The sequence below is a fragment of the Mastigoproctus giganteus genome, chromosome 9 (assembly GCF_048544385.1).
Source record: "Mastigoproctus giganteus isolate SK-2022 chromosome 9, ASM4854438v1, whole genome shotgun sequence".
In the NCBI taxonomy this organism is placed as follows: Eukaryota; Metazoa; Arthropoda; class Arachnida; order Uropygi; family Thelyphonidae; genus Mastigoproctus; species Mastigoproctus giganteus.
Window position 1 is genome coordinate 47,770,955 of NC_143583.1, and position 25,005 is coordinate 47,795,959.

General features: G+C 37.0%; 1 protein-coding gene across 1 annotated transcript in view; it reads left to right on the forward strand.

Annotated features, from left to right (window-relative positions):
* The window catches only part of Vps60 (vacuolar protein sorting 60), a 64,289-nt gene extending 39,560 nt beyond the window's left edge, over positions 1–24,729 (forward strand). The window contains exons 6-8 of the mRNA XM_090381848.1: positions 2,641–2,749; positions 15,577–15,695; positions 24,492–24,729. Of these exons, the coding sequence (XP_090237974.1) occupies positions 2,641–2,749; positions 15,577–15,695; positions 24,492–24,542 (279 nt within the window). The 3' untranslated portion in view covers positions 24,543–24,729. The remainder of the gene's footprint in view (positions 1–2,640; positions 2,750–15,576; positions 15,696–24,491) is intronic.
* The last annotated feature ends 276 nt before the right edge of the window (positions 24,730–25,005 follow it).

Genomic DNA, 25,005 nt, shown 5'->3' on the forward strand with positions numbered 1-25,005 from the left:
GGTCACACACTAGCAAGGCTTTTGTGGATTTATTGAATGATTGTTTTCTACATTAGCATGTTCGGAAGGCAACTAGAGGGAGTAATACTCTTGATCTGATTATCAGTAGTGATTCTTCATGCATTAGTGGGATTTACTCAAAGAGGGAACTACCATCAGGTGGAAAGGGAAGTGTTTTTGCTTTCATAAAGTCGACTACGACGGTCTGAGACAGTATTTAAATTCTATACGATGGGAAGCATTCAAAGAATTTATCTTGGAAGTTACTAGGCTTTGCATACCAACTAAGAAATATTGTTCAAGGTTTAGGCATAAATGGATGTCAGATGAACTAATGAGACATATGACAGAGAAGAAAAATGCATGGGATACATATAAATTAATGGGTGACATGGAAGCCTATGATAGATATAAGCTGGTCTGTAACCAAGTCACAAATGAGATTAGGCAGGCAAAGGCAGATTATGAGAAATCTTTGGCAAAGGATGCAAAAAAAAACAACAGAGTTCTTTACCTATGTAAACTCTAGAAGGAAAGGGATGAATCAGATTGGTCCACTGGATATTGATGGTTCAACTGTTGATCCTGCTCAAGTGGCTGACAAACTAAATGAGTATTTTGCATCTACATTCACCCATGAGGAGTTATTCAGGGAGGGGAATGCCAGAGATTAGTTAAACTCTGGCAGTGAGCTAGATGATTTTGTAATAACTGAGAGGAAAGTGGAGGAGAAATTGTTGAAGATGAACATAAAAAAGGCACCCTGGGTGGATGGGATCTATCCAGTTATATTAAACGAGGCAGCAAAGGAAGTAAGCAAACCCTTAGCCATAATTATGAGAGCTTTGGACCCATGGACTGGAGATGTGCAAATGTGACACCAATTCACAAAGGAGGATCAAAGGGCAACACAAGTAATTATAGACCTGTTAGTTTAACTTCTGTTCCAGGAAAATTAATGGAGGCACTGGTTAAAGAAGCACTGCAGGATCATGTAGGATCATGACTTCAATAATAGCTCGGATACAGCATGGTTTTATTAAGGAAAAGTCTTGCCTGACCAATTTGATTGAATATTATGATGTGGTCACAAAGGAACTGGATGAGGGAATAACTTTGATATCATATATTTGGATCTTAGAAAGGCTTTTGATACTGTTGCACATGGAAGATTGCTGAATAAATTGTAGCAGTGCATTGGAGGCAAATTGCTGCTATGGATAAAGGGATGGTTGAGTGGGAGAAGGCAGAGAGTGGTAATCAATGCACACTGCTCTTCATGGACTAATGTTATTAGTGAAGTCCCTCAGGGTTCAGTGTTGGATCCATTGTTGTTTTCTGTATGGGGTATCAGGTTTAATGTCCAAGTTTGCAGACGATACGAAGGTTGGCAGGGTTGTTAAGGACACTAATGACAGTATGCTGCTGCAACAGGATCTAGAAAAGTTGAGCAGATGGGCTGAGAGGTGGCAAATGAAGTTTAACATTGACAAATGTAAAGTACTACATATGGGAAGCAGTAACCCCAGAGTGACATATCAACTCTGTGGTACTACACTGGCAGTGGTAGAGAATAAAAAGGAGCTGGGAGTAATTTTGCAGGCAGATATGAAGTTTTCTGAGCAGTGCAGACTGTCTGCAAGAGTAGCTCACAGTGTCTTGTCAATGATAAACAGGAATTTTTCTAGTAGGGATAAGGAAGTGATTATCCCCTTGTATAAGACAATGGTCAGGCCACTCCTGTTGTTGTTGTTGGAACGAGTACAGAGAAGGGCAACAAGATTAGTGAATGGAACGAAGGGTTGCTCTTATGAAGAAAGGTTTAAGTTTTGCCGATTACAGTGTCTGGAGACCAGGCACCTGCAAGGTGATCTGATTGAAGCGTGTAAAGCCTTGAATGGTATGAGCATGCTCAGTGCTGATGGAATTCTTCCTCTTTCTCAGAATAATCACCTGAGAGGGCATAAATTCAAATTGAGGAAAGACAGATGTAGGATAGATGTGTGGAAGTTTGCCTTTAGCCAGCGGGTAGTTGGTTGGTGGTCCAGACTTCCATCCCCTGTTGTGGAAGTTGATAGCCTAAATAAATTTAAGGCTCAGCTGGACAGGTATCTCGAACGAATGGAGGGGGGAATTTATGGCGTTTTTTTTTTTTGGCTGATGTTGCATTAGCTTGCTTTCTTGCATCATATGCTAATGTGCACTGTTGTGTAATACAGTTTAATTTTGTCAAATGCTGTATGCGAGCAATGATTTCATCTCAAAACCAGTTTTTACACCATTGCTCTAAGTCACTGTAATCGTTTTATAATATTTAGGAGTTTGATAAAGGAAATGTGATCGTATGTTCCTATTGCAGAATAAAATTAACTCATTGATAAATACTCTTTTTAGGTCATCTGTAAACAATTAAACTTATTATTACAATTAAATTAATATTAAATCAAAATACACTTGGCATGCGAATATACAACCTTTCTTGGCCCGGGTCCTTCTATTCTTGTTCCACCCCTGTTTATATGCATTTATTTCCAAGATGAAATAATTTTAACTTTGTTTTATTTGAAAGTGTGTAACGGAATTTGTTTTATCACTCATTGTAAGATTATGAAGGCAAATTTTTGTTTTTGATCTTCCTAGAACCTGCAAGATGATTTGGAAGATATGATGGAACAAGCAAATGAAGTACAAGAAGCACTTGGTAGAAGCTATGGAATGCCGGAATTAGATGATGATGAATTACAAGCAGGTATGATATGTTACTTATTTGTATATTTTATTACAGCATCTGAAAGGCAGTTTCTCAGAAATGACAAGTCAGAACTTTCAACATGTGTAGGGTCACAATAAATCAAAAAATTATAATTTTGAAATGCAGGCGGTTTGTATTATTATTATTTTTTTATTTAGCATTATGAGTAGAGTCCTGCGACACTTAATGCTGGAGATATGTTCTTTAAAATCTACCATATGACAGAGCAAATTTTCCCTTGAGAATTAATATATTTTGGGTAAGAATGTATCCCCTATTCCAATTTTTGCTGTAAGTAGTAATGTAATATGGTCATATGGAAGTGACTTTCTGTTTATTGCCAAGAAATCAACTGAACAATAAGAAAACTGGCTGGATTTCATTAAACGTCATCTAAATTTACAGATGTAAATAGTTTACAAAAGTTTTAAATACAGTACACTTACATTTAAATCAAAGATTATATGTGTATCATACCTTGCTAAATATTTTAAAAAAAAAATTATCAAATGGCAAAGGATGATGATTTACTAAAATAAAAATCAAGGTAGCTCTGCTTATTGCTTAAGAGCAAAAGTATCACAAAAATCTTGGAGGCTTCAGTATTGAAGTTGAATGCTTTATATACATCTTGTAGAGTGAGTTGCTTTTATGACATTGTTTTGACTTTTTTTTTTGACTTTTTTTCTTCTAATTCACATTATACTTATTTTCACATATAACATAGTTCTTATTTTAATATACAGCTCAGCAGCTTTTAAACATTGAGCTCCATGATCCGCGTTATAATGATGGCAAAAACAAAACTTTTATCTTTGAGAAATTCAGTTTCTCAAACATAGTGACTGAATGTGTTAGTTGTCTATTTGTCTATCAAAACAAAAAATAAATGATTCTTCTCATTTTAAATGAGAGAATTGCAAAAAATTTCTACAATATTTAATATAGTATCGAACTAAAAAAATTATCACTTATCTTGTTTGGATACATATCATATATATCATATATGATATATATGATATATTTGGATTTCAGGAAAGCTTTTGATACTGTTGCGCATGGAAGACTATTGTACAAATTGGAGCAGAATGGTATTAAGGGTAAGTTGCTACAATGGATAAAAGGATGGTTATGTGCGAGAAGACAGAGGGTGGTAATCAATGGGTGCTGCTCTTCTTGGACTAATGTTATTAGTGGAGCCCCACAGGGTTCGGTGTTGGGTCCACTGTTGTTTTGTATATTTATCAATGATATTGATGAAGGTATATCAGGCTTAGTGTTGAAGTTTGCAGATGATACAAAGGTTGGCAGGGTTGTTAATGACAGTAATGGCAGTGTGCTACTGCAACAGGCTCTAGATAATTTGGGCAGATGGGCTAAGAAGTGGCAACTGAAGTTTAATCTTGAGAAATGCAAAGTACTGCATATGGGTAGAAGTAACCCCAGAGAAACGTACCAACTGTGTGGTACTACACTTAAGGTGGTAGAAAATGAAAAAGACCTGGGAGTAATTGTGCAGTCAGATATGAAGTTTTCTGAGCAATGCAGACAGGCTGCCAGGGCAGGTCATGGGGTTTTGTCAATGATATATAGGAATTTTGCTAGCATGGAAAAGGAGGTGATTATCCCTCTGTATAAGGCAATGGTCAGTTCACGCCTTGAGTACTGCGTACAGGTCTGGAAGCCTCATTTTAGGAAGGATGTAGATTTACTTGAGCGTGTACAGAGAAGGGCAACAAGATTGGTGAGGGGAATGAAGGGATCCTCTTATCAAGAGAGGCTTAAGTTCTGCAAATTGCATTGGCTGGAGACTAGGCACCTGTGCGGTGATCTGATTGAGGTGTATAAGGCCTTGAATGGGTTCAGCACGCTGAATTCTGATGGGATCCTTCCACTTGTTCAGATTACAAACCTAAGGGGGCATAAATTCAAATTAAGAAAGAACAGATGTAGAATAGATGTGTGGAAATTTGCCTTTAGCCAGCGGGTGGTTAATTGCTGGAACAAACTTCCATCTGTCGTGAAAGTTGATAGGTTGAATAAATTTAAGGAGGAACTGGACAGGCATTTGGAGGGAATGGTGTGATTTTTTTTTTTTTGGCTGATGCTGCATAAGCTCATACATTTGCTTTCTTGCATCACACGCCACTACTACTACTACTACATCAAACCTGTTTAAACAAGAATGTGCAAAGTTTGGTCCCTGGAAATTTGAAGGTTTTAAAGTCCAGGATATTGATTACTCTGGTGACATCCCTGACAGGCTGGTGTAAAGCAGTTATAAAATTGGTCCAAGAATTAGCCACAGCTACATACTCTCATTTAAAAACTTGCTCATCCACATTCATGTTAGTTATTGTTTATATCATCATCATGAACTTGGTCCGGCTTAGGTCTATTAAGACCTGTTCCGTTGTAGCTCTTGGAGGTGGTCTTGATCTCGCCATTGTTGTCTTGGTCGAACCACATCTCTCTTGCCTGTAGGTTTGTAGATAAAGGCTAATTTTGGGATCCGGTCCGGGTTCATTCTTTCTAGGTGGCTGATCCATTTTTTCTGATACCATTTTATGTCATTTACTATGTCATCTACTTTTAATTTCTTGCAGATATCTAAATTTCTTTGGTGGTCTAGTCTTGTAAAGCCTAATAATGGTCTTAAAAATCTCATTTGTGCTACTTCTAGTTTGTGTGCATCTTTCTTATTTATGACACAAGTCTCCCAGCTGTAGAAGAGGACTGATTTTGAAGTGATGTTGTACAGTCATAATTTTGTTTCAGTTGTCATTTGTTTTCCTAAGTGGTGTTTAATCGTTCCATTCATTTTATTATAGTTTTGTAGTTTAGTGTGGATGTCTTTCCCTTCATTTGATATTAAATTTCCCAAATAGGTGAAGTCAGATATTTGTTCTATTATTTTGTCATCAATAACGATTTTGACTCTTTGTATGTTTTTTCCACATAATCCCATTGATTTTGTTTTTGAGGTGGAGATTTTCATCTTGTACTTTTTACCTATTTTATTGAGTTCATTTGCTGCTATCTGTAGTTCATCTTCGGATTTTGCAATTATAACTTGAACTGCTTATATCAGAAGTCTTAATATATATTTGTGGATGCACTCATAAACATTCCTTTCTTCTGGGATTCTCACATTGCAAGTTCTCGATGATGCAGATTATTATTAGCATTAGCATTAGGAGAGGCATACGATGCAAGAAAGCAACCTTGTGCAGCATCAGCCAAAAAAAAACGCTCCAATTTCACCCCTCCATTCGTTCCAAATACTTGTCCAGCTCAGCCTTAAATTTATTTAGAGTATCAGCTTCCACAACAAAAGGTGGAAGTCTGTTCCACCGATCAACTGCCCACTGTCTAAAGGCAAACCACACATCTATCCTACAACTGTTTTTCCTCAATTTGAATTTATGCCCTCTCAGGTGATTATTCTGAGAAAGAGGAAGAATTCCATCAGCATTGAGCATGCTCATACCATTCAAGGCTTTACACGTTTCAATCAGATCACCTTTCAGGTGCCTAGTCTCCAAACACTGTAATATGCAAAACTTAAGCCTTTCTACGTAAGAGCAACCCTTTGTTCCATTTATTAATCTTGTTGCCCTTCTCTGCACTCGTTCCAACAGCTTTACATCCTTCTTAAAATGAGGCCTCCAGACCTGTATGCAGTACTCAAGGTGTGGCCTGACCATTGCCTTATACAATGGGATAATCACATCCTTATCCCTGCTAGAAAAATTCGTGTATATAATTGACAGGACACCACAAGCTGCTCTTGCAAAGACCATCTGCACTGCTCAGAAAGCTTCATATTTGCCTGCACGATTACCCCTAGGTCCTTTTCATTCTCTATCACTGTCAGTGTAGTACCACAGAGTTGATACGTTACCCTGGGGTTACTACTTCCCATATGTGGTACTTTACATTTGTCAATGTTAAACTTCATTTTCCACCTCTCAGCCCATCTGCTCAACTTTTCTAGATCCTCTTGCAGCAGCGTACTGTCATTAGTGTCCTTAACAACCCTGCCAACCTTCGTATAGGCTGCAAACTTGGACATTAAACCTGATATACCATACAGAAAACAACAATGGATCCAACACTGAACCCTGAGGGACTTCACTAATAACATTAGTCCATGAAGAGCAGTGTGCATTGATTACCACTCTCTGCCTTCTCCCACTCAACCATCCCTTTATCCATAGCAGCAATTTGCCTCCAATGCTGCACTGCTCCAATTTGTGCAGCAGTCTTCCATGTGCAACTGTATCAGAAACCTTTCTACGATCCAAATATATGATATCAAAGTTATTCCCTGCAACCAGTTGCTTTGTGACCACATCATTATATCCAATCAGATTGGTCAGACAAGACTTCCCCTTAATAAAACCAGGCTGTGTCCGATCTATAAGTGAAGTCTTGTCTAGATGATCCTGCAGTTCTTCTTTAACCAGTGCCTCCATTAATTTCCCTGGAACAAAAGTTAAACTAACAGGTCTATAATTATTTGTGTAGCCCTTTGATCCTCCTTTGTGAATTGTGGTCACATTTGCACATCTCCAGTCCATGGGTACCTCCCCTGAGTCCAAGGAAGCTGTCACAATTATGGCTAAGGGTTTGTTTATTTCCTTTGCTGCCTCCTTTAATATAACTGGATAGATCCCATGCATCCCAGGTGCCTTTCTTATGTTTATCTTCAACAATTGCTCCTCCACTTTCCTCTCAGTTATTACAAAATCATATGGCTCACTGCCAGAGTTTAGTTCACCTCTGGCATTCCCCTCCCTGAATAACTCCTCATGTTTGAATGTAGATGCAAAATTCTCATTTAGTTTGTTAGCCACCTGAACAGGATCATCAACAGTTGAACTATCAATATCCAGTGGACCAATCTGATTCATCTCCTTCCTTCTACACTTTACATAGGTAAAGAACTCTTTGCTATTTTTCTTTGCATCCTTTGCCAAAGATTTCTCATAATTTGCCTTTGCCTGCTTAACCTCCTTTGTGACTTGGTTACAGACCAGCTTATATCTATCATAGGCTTCCATTTCACCCATTAATTTATGTGTATTCCATGCATTTTTCTTCTCTGCCACGTCTCATTAGTTTGTCTGACATCCATTTAGGCCTAAACCTTGAACAATATTTCTTTGTTGGTATGTAAAGCCTAGTAGCTTCCAAGATTAATTCTTTGAATGCTTTCCATTTTGAATTTGCTGTTGGTAACATCATCAGTTTGTCCCACCATATAGAATTTAAATACTGTATCAGACCTCCATAGTTGCCTTTACAAAAGCAAAAACCCTTTCCTTTATCCCTGATGGTAGTTACCTCTTTGAGTAAATCCTACTTGAGCACACTGTGATCCCTGCAGATTCTTAATGCATGAAGAATCAATACTGATAATCAGATCAAGAGTATTATTCCCTCTAGTTGCCTCTCGAACATGCTGACGTAGAAAACAATCATCCAATAAATCCACAAAAGCCTTGCTTAATTTCTTATTCTTGCTTATGCTTAATGTCTCTTCATTAAACAATATCAGTGAAATATTCAGCAATTGAGGGTGCTGGTAATGCCACCAAGCTGAAGAGAAAAGTCATTATTACCAGACGTGAAGATGCAAGTGATAATGCATGATAGAGATTGGACTAATATTTTCTATTCATCTTTATTTAATTTTTATTTTATTGATAACAATACCTTTGTAAAATTAATTTTTCATATTATAATACCAGCATAACATAATTTGTTTATATAGTGCAGTGCTATGCTTTAATAATCCAAGGATACTGTTTAATAGATATAGCTGAATGGTCATGAGCGAGAGTGCAATAGCACATGCTCTTTGAGTGGACCATAGTTCAAGCCTGTGACTGCTAAATTCAATTAATATTTGTATTTGTAATTTATTGTAAACTCCTCTGATTGTGCTGGAGTATAAATAAGAACACTTTTTATTTATAAATAATTTATTTAACAATTAGAATCATATCTCTGTGGGTGCCCTTTTATAATAACTTTGTTTAGTGTTATTTATGTGTAATACTCTGTCGTCAGGAACCAATTAAGAGTAAAATGATGTGCCATTGTAATAAATTTACACTACTTATCACATTGTGTATATATATATATACCGTGCAATGTTCATACCTGTTATCACCTATGGAGCCGGTGCGCAGTTCACCTGCTCGGCCATAGTAAGAAATAGGAATAAATTAGAATCGATACAAAGGACAATACTACTCACTATTACCAGAGCATGTTGCACTGTAAGCACACCTGCACTACTGGACAGAGCTCTACCACTTTACCTGGAAGTAGCCAAAAGAGGCTTATATTATAGATTTAAAAAGGGCATACCCACAGAATTTCTGGGGATAGTCCTTAATACAGCCAACACCTTCAATGCTGAAAGAAAAAGAATAGCCACAAAGCTCCATGAGCTATGGCAAACAAAGTGGGAGCAGGAAACCAGAGGTCTGGTTACCAAAAGGTTTCTGCCATGGGTGGCAATGGTTATCCCAAAGCCACCTAAGTGATATGCCCCTGGACTTTTTACAACATTTATATTGACAGGTCACGACTCCCTAAAGGCAAAACTAACCTCCTTAGGACTGACTGATGACCTAAACTGCACCTGGGTGTGAGTGAAGAATGGGCACACGTTCTATATAATTGTATAATTTATGACATCCCCAGAACACAGCTGATAGCACAGATTGGCCCCCTTCCCAGGGAAGAAGAACATCTGTTCATCATAGAAGAGGAAAATTATTAAAGTCTTTACATCCTTCACACAGAAAGTATTTGAAATGCACAGAAATATCCAAAGAATGGCAATTCAGTTCCCCAGCAATTGAACAATAACCAGTAGTTAGAATTGCCCACATTTCCCACCACACCCAGATGATGACTTAAAAACTGTCAGGATAGCAGTATTCTGCACACTGACATGACAAAATTTGATTGACCTGGGTACCCCACAGGACTACCCTGCCATGTGTAAGAACCTGGGGCACACCAAATAAGTAACCATGTAGGGGAGAGAGATGTACAGGCAGCCAGGGAAGCAGATTAGCTGAAAAATATCAGTAAGCTGGTAGCAAGGGGATGCAATGTAGAATGAATGAAAATGAAAGACAGAATGAATAGGCTGGGCACTGAGTGAAAGAGTGAATTAGGAATTATGGAAAAAGGGAATAAATGTCAGTTTTGGTGAAAGAAAGAATGATCCAGCATGAGGGAAAGAGAAAGTGAATGAGTGTTATTGTGAATGAATGAAGAGCAAATGTAATTGGCCGAAAGAATACAAAATTAATAATAACTTGCATTACTTTATATATACTAACAACACAAACGCTATCACTGCATTCTCCCCTGGTCTGCAAAAAACTTACGGCTAGGCCTGCACCACAGCTGAAGAATAACAGTAAGTTGAGGTGCCTAGAGAGACAGTGCAGAAAGCAAGAGTCGAGCAAATGAAATGGAAACTAGAACAATGAATGAGAGTGCAAGTGTGTGAGAAAAAGAACACAAACCATAAATGTTAGTTAAGTACACACTAACCCTAGTTTTAATCTTTTATATTCTTGCTTATTTAACTTAAATTTATATTACACACCATTGCACCCCCCACCCTGATGTGTGAGAAAAAGATGGATGGGTGAGTGAAAAAAAAAAAGAAATAATAAAAAAAAAAAAATATATATATATATATATAGTATGTATAAAGTTAATCATGTTGGATATTATCATAGTATTGCTTAATGCTAATCTTGTTACATTTTAACATATTTCTTTTATGGAGTCATTTGTGCAACGTTAATGCCATTGTATATATGCCAATTGGACATTATACATGCCTGTAATTATAATTATCTATATGTTCAACTTATTGTGGAATGTTTCCTATTAATGGTGTTTGACTATAGGTATTAGTGTGCTTACGGATCAGGTGATTAGGTTAGTCCATAAAGGCTATCTTAATTCTGTAGGGCCTATAAACATATTATATTTATGTAGCTTATTACTTAATGGTAAGGAATTTTCATTACCTGCAGCTAACATCTTATCAAAATTAATGATTATGCATATATATATATATATATATATATATATATATATATATATACTAAATTCTAAATTACAATGCAATTTAATATTATACTTTCCATCACATGGTTATCAATCCCCTACTTCGTCGGGGGCTTTGAGCGGATCGATGGCCCATCTGATGGAATGCCTCATACATACCCGTTTCTGTTGTCCCTATACTAGTTTTGCTATTCCTTAATTTATGTATAGTTATATTACTTATATTATAATGTTTAAATTTATTTTTGTATTAAAATTTTTAGTTCTTGTGAGCGTTCTATGCAGCAAACTGGGATAGGTGACACAAAGCCCTACGGGTATGTATCCGAAAATGGGAAGGTTCTTACTTACCGTTACTAGTCCGGTAGAGGTTGTAGTTTATAAAGGGGGAACTACCCACCTAATTGTTTTATATGTAGCAAAGTTTTGTTGCGCAGTCGCACTTACTGTAATCAATGGCGTGATGGTATATTAGCTTTGGGCCCCGTTATCCTATGCTAATGCTTGTGGTGGGGGGTTGTAAGTGGTTGGGTGCAACTTTGGTGATTGGGTGGTTGTTATGCTGTTAATTCTATATGAAATATGTTAACATTGGAATTTATAAATGTATTACATAAATGTATTTACATTTGCTATGCCATACCTCGGACTGTGCCGGTATAGCTTTTCTAAGGCATAACGGCACATGTGTCCAAAGGTATGGCTATTTACATATTTACAGCCTCTTACTAGGTGATATTATGTCGGTATTTTTATTTTTGTCTGGAGGATATTTTTTGGTATTGAGTTGTAGTGCAGTCAGACGACGAGCCTCGTCTGAGTGCAATAAACCCGTTTAAAACATGGGGATAAAATAATTTATTGCTTTGGTATTTTTAGAGTATTTTCAATGAATGTATGTGGGTTGACATTAGGGTGGTTTGTTCTTAGGTTAGCATGTATGGCTGTTTTTATATGATGCCTGCTGTAATGGGTGGGTATTTTATTTATCATGAGTGTTTTTATGAGTTTTTGAATGGCTTCTTTTGTGCTATTTATATTGTTGCATATTTTTAACAACCTGTTTCCATGTATGTGTTTGGCTATATTGCTTTCCCAGTGGGTGAGCTTTATTGTAGTGAAGTTGAAGAGGTCTTTCTTATCATAGTGATGCATATATACTATGTTTTGGTTGATTGTAATTTCACTGTCTAAGTAGACGGCTTGCTGGTTGTTATCCGGGTTTGTGTGTTCGATTGCCAGGTCTGTTGGGTAAATTTCTTGTGCTACTGTTCCAAAGTTGTCATGATTTATCACTAGGACGTCATCTATATATCTCTAAAATGTAATATTATCTATGATTCTGCTTTCATAGTGGTGCAGGTAAAGGTTAGCTATGGAGCAAGAACTGCTAGAACTCATAGCTATCCCCCTGCTTTGTATGTATATTTTGTCTCCATGAGTACGTAGTTGCCTTTGATACTGAGTTTGATGAGGTCATTCCAATATTGTTTGCTGCATTTAATAATTTTGTGATATTTTTCGTAGTATTGCTGGAGTACTTTAATCAAAGTTTGATCTGATTAAAACTTTCCCAAACAGATGGATTGGACGAAGAGGCAGTGTTGAGTTCCCTCCATGTTTTTCAGATCTAATGCCATTGGATTTTTATTTATGGGGATACCTCAAAGTTAAAGTTTATGCCACAAAACCAGCAACAATTGCTGAATTACCACAAGCTATTGAAGCAGAATGTGCAGCAATATCAAGAGATATCTTAGATGATGTCAACAATGCCTGGATAAGAATGGAGGACAATTTGAATACGTGGGTTAATGCACTTTTTTTTTTTTTCATTTTTTCTTCATTATAAAATTATAAAATTGAATTTTTGAACATAAACATAAGTTATTAACAATCAAACTGTGTATACATTTTTTTGGACACCCTGTATATATAACCTAACAAAAAAAAAAAAAAAAAAAAAAAATATATATATATATATGTTATAAAATATAAGAAAAAAAGTATAAAAATAGAATTCAAGTAGAGTGAGAATGCAGATTATGAATGAAGTAAATGTCTTTCTCTCAACCCCCCACAGCCAGCTAACATATCCTACCTCTGGAGCAGAATGGGCAGTTTAATCATCCTACTGGCTTTGACCACCAGCGGAGACTTATTGCAGCTCCGCTGCCAACATGCCATTTGGCGATCTGAACTGGGTACTCAGACTCGGTTCCCTTTAAAACCCCATCCCCAGGCAGGGGAGAGTGGAGGAGATGTGTCTCTCTGTTTCCTCTCCTTTCTGCCTCCCCCATACTTTGCCTAGTGGGGCTCGTCCCCTACTGACCTTTGGGGATGCATACTCTATCGTTCCCATCCTTTTACCTGTTTCCACCCAGTCTTCAGGCTTCTCCCCTCTCAAACTAAACCACTTTCTCATAAATCTCTTTCGGCCTTTCCAAATTCTATTGTTCACTCCCCTTTTTTTATATATATATGTATATATACAGGGCTGTTAAAATTAAATTATCCCTATGTAGAGGACTCTGGAGTGAGTTCTAAGGCTCGTTCTGAAGAGAAATTTGGACAACAGGTACAATAAAGAATGCACTCGCCATCATGTATTGTAAAAAAAAAAAAATAGTTACAAAATTTGTCACTATATGGCGCTGTGGCAATATAAATCACTTGAACAGTGCTACAATTGTTCAATGTGTCCTCCATTTTGGTCAACAACAGTTTCCATTTGAAGAACAGCATTTTCTACAGCAGAACATAACATGTCAACTGGAATAGCCAGCACATGATGTCTAATGCGGTCCTTCAGATCTGCCAGAGTTTGACATCCTTCCCGATACACCTGGTTCTTCAAAAAAGCCCACAACCAGAAGTTGCATGGGGGGTGAGGTCCGGTGATCGGGGGTGGCCATGATGTCTGGAAACAACAGCTGATGACCCGTTCATCTGTGAAGTGTTGCCTTAGCGATCTTTGCACACAACGGTGGATGTTGGGTGGCGCACCATCTTGCATTAATATGGTATCCTGAAGGCACCCACGTTTATGCAGCTCTGGTATTGCAAAATTTGCCAACATTTCATAATATCACTGTCCAGTGACGGAACAGGTGTAGGGTTCAGTCGGTGTTACCTGTTCAAAAAAATATGGCCCAATTATGAATGTGGCCGTAAATTCACACCACACTGTCACTTTTGGACAGGTGTGCATATTCACTTATCCATTTAAGCAGAAGTGGGGTTCATCACTCCAAAGGATGTTCATGGCCAAGTGATATCCACTGTCATTTGCACCAGAAACTGAAGTGCATATGTGAAACGAATATCTGCATCATCATGCTTTAGCATGCTGTAGCATGTGCATCTTGTAAGGATAGTACCGCAACACCTGATGCATTACCAGCCCTACAGTGGAATAAGGCATGTCCACTTCACGAGAAACAGCTGGCACACTTGCGCTACAACATGGAGATTGACTTGATAAATCCACGACAGCCATAGCTACATCTTCAGCATGAGAGGAGTCCATTCATTTTCGGCCTCTACCTGGTTGAACACCAAGCTGTCCTGTCTCTTCAAATTTCGCAGTCATTTTGTGGACAGCACAAACAGTCATAGGTCCACGTCTTATGCGCTTCTGACGCCGGAATTCTCTGATAGCCACAGCTGCATTGTTGCTGTTCTGATAGTACAGCTTCACTAATAGTGCCTTTTCCTGAAATGTTGTTGGCAGTTGTAGTGCAGGCAAACATCTACTGTATGATTTTGAAGAGACTGCTTTGCTTTTATACAGTACAGTAGAGCTGAGTAGTGGTGCTGTGGCAATAACTTACGTTATTTGCATAACTGTCTTATACATGGTGCTTCGGTAGGATATAATCATCAATGGAGGGATGTACCAGATATTAATGGTAGGGCAGTGTATTTGACTGACTTTTTAAGATAGTTACATGCCATACAGTGACAAATTTTGTAACAAATTTTGTTTCCAATGAATGTCGTGTGCATTCTTTATTGTACCTGTTGTCCAAATTTCTCTTCAGTATGAGCCTTAGAACTCGCTCCAGAGTCCTCTATATAGGAAACCCTGTATATATATATATATATATATATATATATATATATATATATATATAGGCCTTGCCACTGAAATCCTTGGAAATTAGGTGGCGGGGCCTGCCAGAGTACTTAAATAATGTACTGGGTGTCCGACCTGCCTCCTGATGGCAAAGTGTACAACGGTGGGTACCCCTACGACCCACAGCGCCCAATGGCTAAATGGTCAGAGAAACAATAGAACGTAACACTACACAAACATCATTCTTCTTTTTCTTGGTGATTCCCTTCTACTTTTGTCTCTCTCTCTCTCTCTCAGGGTAACTCGGGAGCTTTTTTTTTTTTTCCTGGTTTTCCATATGGCTATTAATAATAACAACAAACCACTCCCCACACACTTTAAATCTCTGACCTCCACAGAGTTCTGTGTCATGCGTATAAAGAATACAGTGCTCAGATGGGGGAAACTCCTGGTGCCATCAGACAACTAACACACTTTATGCTTTACTGTGTATGTATAAAACGGTGTTAAAATAATAATTAGGCTACCAGATTTTATTAGAAAATTGTTAAATGCTTAACTTTAACAACTGTCTGATATATTACGTCACTCTTTGTTAAACAGTATTCAGTATGAAAAAATTAAATTACAGAATTGGATGCACTGGGTGATGAAATTGCTCTGGATGAAGATACATCTTATTTGGATGAGGCAGTTAGTACCCCAAGTATTCCAACTAAAGAACCAGGAGCTGAAAGCACAACAAATGAGGTGAGGGAAGTTTTATGTATAGTTATTAATATGCACTCCCCTACAGTTTTATGTATAGCTATTAATATGCACTCCCCTGCAGTTAATGCCCAGACTCCTACATATCTTTAAATAATGTTTATTTACAGGAAAACTAATAATGTGTACTGTAACCTTTAGCCTTTATGACAGCCTGTAGCCTCTGTAAATATCCTCTGATATTTTCAGCCATTTGGCCTTCAAAGTAGCAACCATTTCATTTCTGTAGGATTGAGGTCAGGGTTTTGGGCTGGCCAGTCTAACTTTTCAACGTTCATATTCTCAAACCAGTCCATCACAATGTGAGCAATATATGGAGCACTGTCCTCTGATACAGGTATGGGCCTTCCCCGTTGTGTTGCCACAACATAGGTAATGAATTATTGTTCAAGACATCTAGGTAGACCTTGACATTCATAGTTTTTTCCAAAACAACCAATGGTCCTAGGTGAAACCATGAAAAACAGCCCCAGACCATCATGCTGCTTCTGCCAAACTTCACTATGGATAATACAGTCCCGCAGGTAGCTTTCTCCATGCATCTGCCGCACTTAGGTGTGACTGTCAGACTGGTAGATCATGTACCATGACTCATCACTCTTTCCATTGGGTTACAGTCTTGGACCATAGACCAAGAATGGTGTGCTTTACACCAAGCTAGATAGTGACCGGCATTAATCAGGGTGATTTTTGGCTTATAAATAGCTTCATAATCATGGTACATGTATGCAATGCCCTGCATGCGTTACTGGTACTGACACATGTCCCAGTTGTCTCACTGTGCCGTTGTGTGTGTACTTCAACAAAGTTGAACTGTGTTCTGAGCAGATGATTCTTTGCTGAACTTTCCTAACATGTTCCATCAGCTTCAGAGGTTTTCTGAGTCATTTTGTCACTCCAAAGCACAGCTTTCCATTAGTCTACAGTCCAAGGATGGTGCACCTTACACCAAGCCAGATGCGATGCCAGTTGGCACTAGTCGGGATGATTAGTGGCTTGTTGGTGGCCACACGACTATCATGCATCATATCATGCAGCATCCTTCACACTATACTGGTGCTTACATGTGTCCTAATTGTCTCACTTAGAGAGCCTGTGCATGCTGCGACAATGTTGACTTGTGGTCTGAGCAGATGTAAGGCTTTCCTGTTGCATTTCATCAGTTTCAAAAATTTACTGGTTCATTTCGTGACAGTTTCAGCACCAGTCCACTTCAATTTGCAGATTGTATCATTAATCATTGATCTAGGGATCTTCAGTACCATTGAAATGTCATATATAGAACCAATTACTTATGTGGCATCCTATTGTCATTCTATGCTGGAAGTCTTTTAACTTTATCATAGTGTCTTACATTTGCACTCATACTATTGTCTCTTCAAAGACCTACCAGCATATTTATAGCTGTCTTATACATGGTGCTTCGGTAGGATATAATCATCACTGGAGGGATGTACCAGATATTAATGGTAGGGCAGTGTATTTGACTGACTTTTTAGATGGATTTTGGTTTCAGAATTATTGGAAATATTACTGTTGGAATAATTTGGAATCTTTATTTAGCTGTTGAACCGACCATCTTCCAACAAGCCTTGATGAATAGCTCACTTAACATAAGGGCAGTATAGGAAGGATATTTTGGAGGAAATCTTATGCATATAAAATATTTTTCATGCAAAATGGAATGGCCAGTGATGTTCAGATCATCCCTACCTTTTAATTAGAAGGTTCAGCTTTCATTCATATGTTGAAGTCACATGACGCATGTATACCAGAACAAAATTCTTGTCTTTGGATCCAGTCCATTTGTTTAAAACTGGTATTATTGTGCAAGAATAATCAAATTTCCTTGGTGCATTTTTGATCTTGATTCTCCACTGTTGTATATATAGTTGAGCATATGTTATGTTTTAACCAAGTTTTCCAAACTTTTTTATTGTGTTCCCATTAGTTTTACTCAGTGAGAAAATTATTTACTTTTTTTTTATAAAATTAAACTACTTGAATGAAATGAGCTAAATAAACAAATGCAAAGTTGCTTTTAGTATAACATTTTCTCTATATCCTAAGTGGTTGTGTGAAATCATTACATGCAGCTGAATTCAGGTATTTTTCTCTTATTCTACTCAGCATTGTTTTCAATGTTTGTAAATGAATAGCTTTTTTTAACTAAGTTTTTTACAAATGTTTTTTTTTTTTTCCCCCTATTTTTTTTCACCATTTATTTGCAAATCACTTAAGTTGATATCATGATTTGTATTATTGAATGTGTTAAGATAGGAGTAAATGCTGGGAATTTGTAAATTAAATCTTCACAGGTTGGCATTACTGCCTTCAATCATGTGTCTTGATCTTGAGAGCTCCATGCAGCAGTGGTTATCAGTGTGAGCACAGTTTATTTTTGAGTTTATCGTGTCAAACCTGTACTGAAAAGTGAGTAAAATGTTTTCACGCAACTGTTTGAACAATCCAAACTTATTTTGTTTTATTGGTGGAAGTTATGTAGTCCTCAAGCAAAGACAAGATATTACAGAATTTGTACAAAAATGTGTATTGCACTTATTTTGGAGGGAAATTCTATGACCAAGATTGGCCACACAAACTTTGCCAAACCTGTGTTGAATAATTGAAATTGTGAAAAAAATGGTAAAAAGAAGGCTATGCAATTTGCAGTTCCCATGATTTGGCAGGACTCTACAAACCACTATGATGACTCTTACTTTTGCTTAGTTAATGTAGTGGAATACAATGGAAAGAGTAAGAAGGGCATTATACATCTTAATATTCCATCTGCCCTTACACCAGTCCCACCTGGAGATAACCTGCTGATTCCATGCCATCCACTTGTATTGGAGAATGTAGCAGCAGAGAGTGCTGAAAGTGAAGCTTCTAAAGATGAAACTGAAGTCTACATGCCTGGAGACATTGAGCCCATCCCTCAACTGTTTTCACAGCATGAACTCAATGATCTGTTAAGAGATTTAAATTTACCAAAGGAATTTGCAGAACTGCTTGTTTCTAGACTTAAGTGACAAAACCTTCTAGCACATGGAACATTTTTCTCATGGTTCAGACAGAGAACGAGAACTAGTGCCCTACATTTCTGAGAATGATGCTATAGTTTTTTTTTTTTTTTTTTTTTTCAGTAATATAAAAGACAAACTATTTAGGAATGAGTTACAATCCTGCACAGTGCAGACTTTTTATTCACTCATCAAAGAGGAGTCTTAGAGGTGTGTTGCTCGACAATAAAATATAAATGAGTCAATTTCAGTAGTTCACTCTGTGAATTTGAAAGAAACATATTAGCATTAGCAGAGGCATATGATGCAAGAAAGCAAGCTTATACAGCATCAGCCAAAAAAAAAGCCCCACCCATTTGCTCCAAAAGTTTGTCCACTTCTTCCTTGAATTTATTTAAGCTGTCAACTTCCACAACCACAGATGGAAGTTTGTTCCAGCAATCAACTACCTGCTGGCTAAAGGCAAATTTCCACACATCTATTTTACAATTGTCTTTCCTCAGTTTGAATTTATGCCCCCTCTGGTTTGTAATTTGATCAAGAGGAAGAATCCCATCAGCATTGAGCTTACTCAAATTATTCAAGGTCTTATACACCTCAATCAGATTATCCCGCAGGTGCCTAGTCTTGAGCCACTACAATTTGCTGAACTTAAGCCTTTCTTGGTAACAGCATCCCTTTGTTCCCCTCACCAGTCTTGTTGCCCTTCTCTGTAGTTGCTCTACCAACTCTACATCCTTCCTAAAATGAGGCCTCCAGACCTGTACACAGTACCCAAGGTGTGGCCTGACCATTGCCTTATATAAGGTGATGATCACCGCATGACCTGCTCTGGCAGCTTGTTTGCACTGCTCAGAAAACTTCTTGTCTGACTGCACAATTACCCCTAGTTCTTTTTCATTGTCCACTACCCTGAGTTTAGTACCACACAGTTGGTACATTTCTCTAGGGTTACTGCTACCCATATGTAGCACTTTGCATTTGTTAATGTTAAACTTCAGTTGCCACTTCCCAGTCCATATATCCAACTTTTCTAGATCCTGTTGCAGCAGCATATTGTCATTACTGCCATTAACTACCTTGCCAACCTTTGTATCATCTGCAAACTTTGACATTAAGGTTGATATATCTTCATAAATATCATTGATAAATATACAAAACAACAATGGGCTCAACACCAAACCCTGGGAGACAACACTAATAACATTAGTCCATGAAGGGCAGTGTCCATTGATTACCACTATCTGTCTTTTCTCATTCAACCATCTTTTTATCCATCATAGCAACTTTCTCTTAATGCCATACTGCTCCAATTTGTACAGTAGTCTTCCATGTGCAACAGTATCAAAAGCTTGCATGAAATCCATATGATAACAAAATGAAATCCATGTGATGTCAGAATTATTCTTTGCATCCACTTTCTTTGTGACCACATCATAGTAGCCAATCAAACTGGTCAGACAAGACTTCCCCTTAACAAACTCATGCTGTCTGAACTATTACTGCAGTCTTGTCTAGGTGATCCTGCATCACTTCTTTAACCAGTGACTCCATATTTTCCCCGGAACAGGAGTTAAACTAACAGGTCTGTAATTACTCGTGTCACCCTTTGATCTCTCTTTGTGAATTAGGAGATATATTTGCACACCTCCAGTCTGTGGGGACCTCCCATGATGCTCTCATAATTATGGTTAAGGGTTTGGTTACTTCCTTTGCCACCTCCTTTAATATAACTGGATAGATCCCATCCACCCGAGGTGCCTTTCTTATGTTTAACTTCAACAATTTTTCCTCGACTTTGCTTTCTGTTATTACAAATTCATTAAGCTCTGTTAGAGTTTAATAAGCTTCTGTTCTCCACTTCTCTACAGAATTCCTCGTGTGAATCTAGATGCAAAATACTCATTCAGTTTCTCAGCTAACTGAGCAGAATCATCAACAATCGAACCATTGATATTGAGTGGACCAATCTGATTCATCCCTTTCCTTCTAAAGTTTACATAAGTAAAGGAGTCTTTTCTGTTTTTATTTGCATCCTTTGCCAAAAATTTCTTTTCATCTGGCTTTGCTTGCCTAACCTCCTTTGTGACTTGATTACAGATTGTCTTATATCTACCATAGGCATCTGTGTCTTCTATATGCATTCCATGCATTTTATGTTTCTTAACTAACAGCATAACCCTTCCTGTCCTTTCTGTACACATTGTACTTCCCAAATTCCATTTCTGCATTCCTTATATCTGTGTGACACCGCATCTCTGATATTCCAACAATATCAGCCTTTGATGTCTTGACCAGCACTTCAAATTACTCAAATTTATTTACTATACTCCTAGCATTGGTGTACATGCAAGTATACATGCATCTGGCCCTACTCTTAGTTACCCTAACACAGTTCATGTATTTACTTGTTTCATGCTGACTCCCAGCAGTTCCTGAAATCCCCAGAAACTTGCTTTCCATGCTGCTGCTCATTCATATGAGAAGTTGAAGAAATTGAAAAATATTAAGTATGAAGAAAACGGTTGGTCTATGCTGACTTTAAAGTGATGTGTATTTACTTGGACAGCAACCTGGCTTTACAAATATGCCTTGCTTTTTGTGTGAGTGGGACAGTTGGGCAAGGACTAAACATGCAGATGTCAAGGTTTAGCCAAAGAAGGGGACAGTTTGTTGCCTGGATCAAGGAACATAGCTCATAAACCACTGGTTGACCCCAAAACTGTCCTTTTATCCCTTCATATCAAACTGGGTTTGAAACAGTTTGTGAAAGCTTTACCTCAGGACAGTTTCTGATTCAACTGTTTTGTACTAAATTCCCATCAATCATCCAAGAGCAGCTAAAACAAGGTATAGGTAGGTCCCGTTTTACGATGGTCCATTTTACGACTTTTCACATTAACGACTGTTTCAAAATATTACCTGAAAAAATTGAAAATAAAAAAAAAAATCACAACTCAGTAACAGGTTGCAGCAACACCTGCAAGTCCAAACACGCACTAGGCGTTTCTTTTGTTTTTCATGGTGCATTGTGGGTGGAATGATATCTATGCCAAGAGTTATTATTAATAGTCATATGGTGTAAGGAAGCCTGAGGCTTATGCTGCACCAGGAAAAAAAAAAAATTCCCAAGTTACCCTGAGAGAGAGAGAGAGAGAGAGAGAGAGAGAGAGAGAGAGAGAGAGAGAGAGAGAGAGAGAGAGAGAGAGAGAGAGAGTGCCAACTCCAACTGTAGAAGGGAATAGCCAAGAAAGAGAAGAATGATGATATCCAGCTCAGGACTCTGGGTGTGCCAAGCCCATACTCTCCAGATGTGAGCCCCCGGGGTTCTTTGTTTACATTCAGTGTGCCACGTTCGTTTCATTGTGAATTTTCTCTCAATTGTTAACGGGTTACACAGTGTTATTTCTCATTAATAATAATTTTTGTGTTACTATGAGCTTTAAGTGTAGGGCAGTTTCTGTGCTGGGGGGGACAAAAAGAGTGTAAAACACTAACAATTAAGGAGAAAATGGATGTGATCGTCACATGGAGTCTGGTGAGCATCGGTCAGATGTGTGTAAGGCGTTCAGTTTAGCACCTTCTACCGTATCAATGATTATGAACAATGTTGATAAAATAAAGTGCACACACATAGGGATAACAAGTGTGTCATCCTCCAGAACAACTTATTCATGCAGTGAGACAATGGAAAAAATGGAGAAATTGTTAGTGTTGTGGGTTGATGATATGAACCAAAATAACATTCTTGTTACACAGGTGGTAATTCTGGACAAGGCAAAGTCGTTATTTGACGAAATACGTGAGGAGTCTGGTAGCACTGAAACATTTACGGCCAGCAAAGGGTGGTTTCATCAGTTTAAAAACTGTTGTAAAATTCACAATGTGAAAGTGTGTGGTGAGGCTTCTAGTGCTGATGTTGCAGTGGTGGAAGAGTATCTTTCCGTATTTAAATGCTTAATAGAAGAAGGCAACTACCACCCTGATTTAGTTTTTAATGTGGACGAAACGGGTAGTGGAGTCATCACTTGAGTACGTATTTACTCCACATGACCAAAGTAAAATTTTATTTTATTAATTATTTTATATATAAGTATAAATAAAACATGTGCATTAAATGTTTAAAATATTTAATTATTTATAAAGAACAGAAATATTAGTGCATGCTTGGAAAAATTTTGGGAATTTTGGAACCTATCTCATTCAATTACATTATAATTTGGTCTTGTTTTATGACTTTTCGTTTTACGACCCTGTTTTGCTGGAACCTAACCATGTCGTAAAACGGGTTCTACCTCTATTTTTGTTGGACGACCTAAAATTTGCAAACTGATGAGGGACTGAGATTTTGAGGGAACTGTGAATAAGAGAGTAAAACATGGATTAGTTTCAGGTCTCTTGTTGAGATATTAGGGAACAACAGTAATCCAGATTACAAGAATATAGTTGAAAATATTGGCAAACTTCAAGAAGCTGGGATGTAACATGTGTGTCAAGGTATATTTTTCACACTCACACCTAGACTACTTTCCAGAAAATCTAGAAAGTGTTAGTGAAGAACAGGGTGAGAGGTCTCACCATGACATTAAAGACATGGAGATGAGGTAGCAGGGCAGGTGGAATGTCAGTGTGATGTCTGACTATTGCTGGATGCTGAAGAGGGACTGTGAAGTAGGATCTTCAAGAAAATCAAAGAAACAACAATTTGACCCATTGTAGATCAGTTTTTAAAATGAGAGGTGAGTGTTTAATACCACACTGCCCTTTTTAATAGTGTTTTCAACATGTATTTAAATATAAGTCTGTTAAAAGCAGAATTTTTTTTTCATAATTTCAATGCACAAATTTTGCCAAAATTAATAAAAATACGTGAAAAATGAACTTTTCTTTTGTGATTTTTGAAGAAACCTAATGTGATGGAAACAAACAGAAATAATTTTTGAAATCAGGATTCAGAAACATTTTTCTGTGAAAATGTCAGTGAATTATTTTGAAAATGCAAAGTAGTGTTATTGATTAATTAATTTGTTATTTATTTATTTTTATTTTTTGGCCAAGTGGAACTAATGCTGTAACAGTATTGTTTTGCCCCATCTGTTACTGGTCATGCAGTGATCTGAAAGTAGATCTACCTTCTAAAAGTAGAGGCTTCTGGCACATAATATAAACATCTTTAGTTGCTTAAGAAGAGTTCAAATGAATTGTTCTAGTATTATTTCAGTTCTTAATTATCAGTTTGTTCTAATAATTTTTATATTTTATAAGATTTTTCTATTTTCTAACTAAAAATAGGTTTTGGGTATTTTTTTATGACAGGTGAGTCTAATAATTTCTTCCCCTTTGATTTTCATTAATTAGTCACACACAGTAGCTCTGGATTTCTTTTAATAATAGCAGTCTCTCTATCATTTCTCCTGCAACTGAAAAATTTAATTAGAAGACATAGCAGTAACATGAGATGCAAAGAAAGTATTCCTTTTGCAAATTGAAAAAAAAAAAAAAAAAAAAAACCCTTAAAAATACTTTTGTTCTAATTTATCTAATTTTTATTTCAGTTTGAAAAATGTGGAATTTTATAACATCATATCTTTAAGACTCCACATTTTTCAGAGTTGATAGAGTGAAAATCTGAAATTTTGGAGTACAAGTAAAGTTTAACAGTTATCATGCCATCATATAAATTATATGCTTGGTTAATATATATTTCTTATATTTACAATTCTAATTTAATTATTTAATTTCTTTTTTCATATAGAGTGGTGTTCTGGTGGATGAATTTGGACTTCCAAAAATTCCTGCTACGTAAAGTCTTTCTTCTTTAATTTTATTACATACCCTTTTAATTCTAAGTTAAAAAAAAATTGTGAAAAGCATTTCTGAATAAACTGTGATTACTCACTGCTGAGTGCATATTTACTATAAGATTTCACTGCTGAATTTATCTGCTGAGAAACTTTCCAAACAAAAAATGAGCATTAGCCATGATACAAAGTACATTTATCATTTTCTTTGTAATTGAGAAAAATTATCATATATATATATATATATAAATATGAAGAACTATTTAATTATATATATATATATATATATATATATATATATATAATATGATGTAATTATTATAATGTGTTGTAGCCATTTTTACTTGGCTAGCAGTCAAATGTACAGTTGCACTTTCAAGAAAAAGTTGGTTTGCAGTTTTTGCATGCATATGCCATCACTCTAAAATGTTTTTACAAAGTTAAACTACTGTTACCATTTTTCATAAC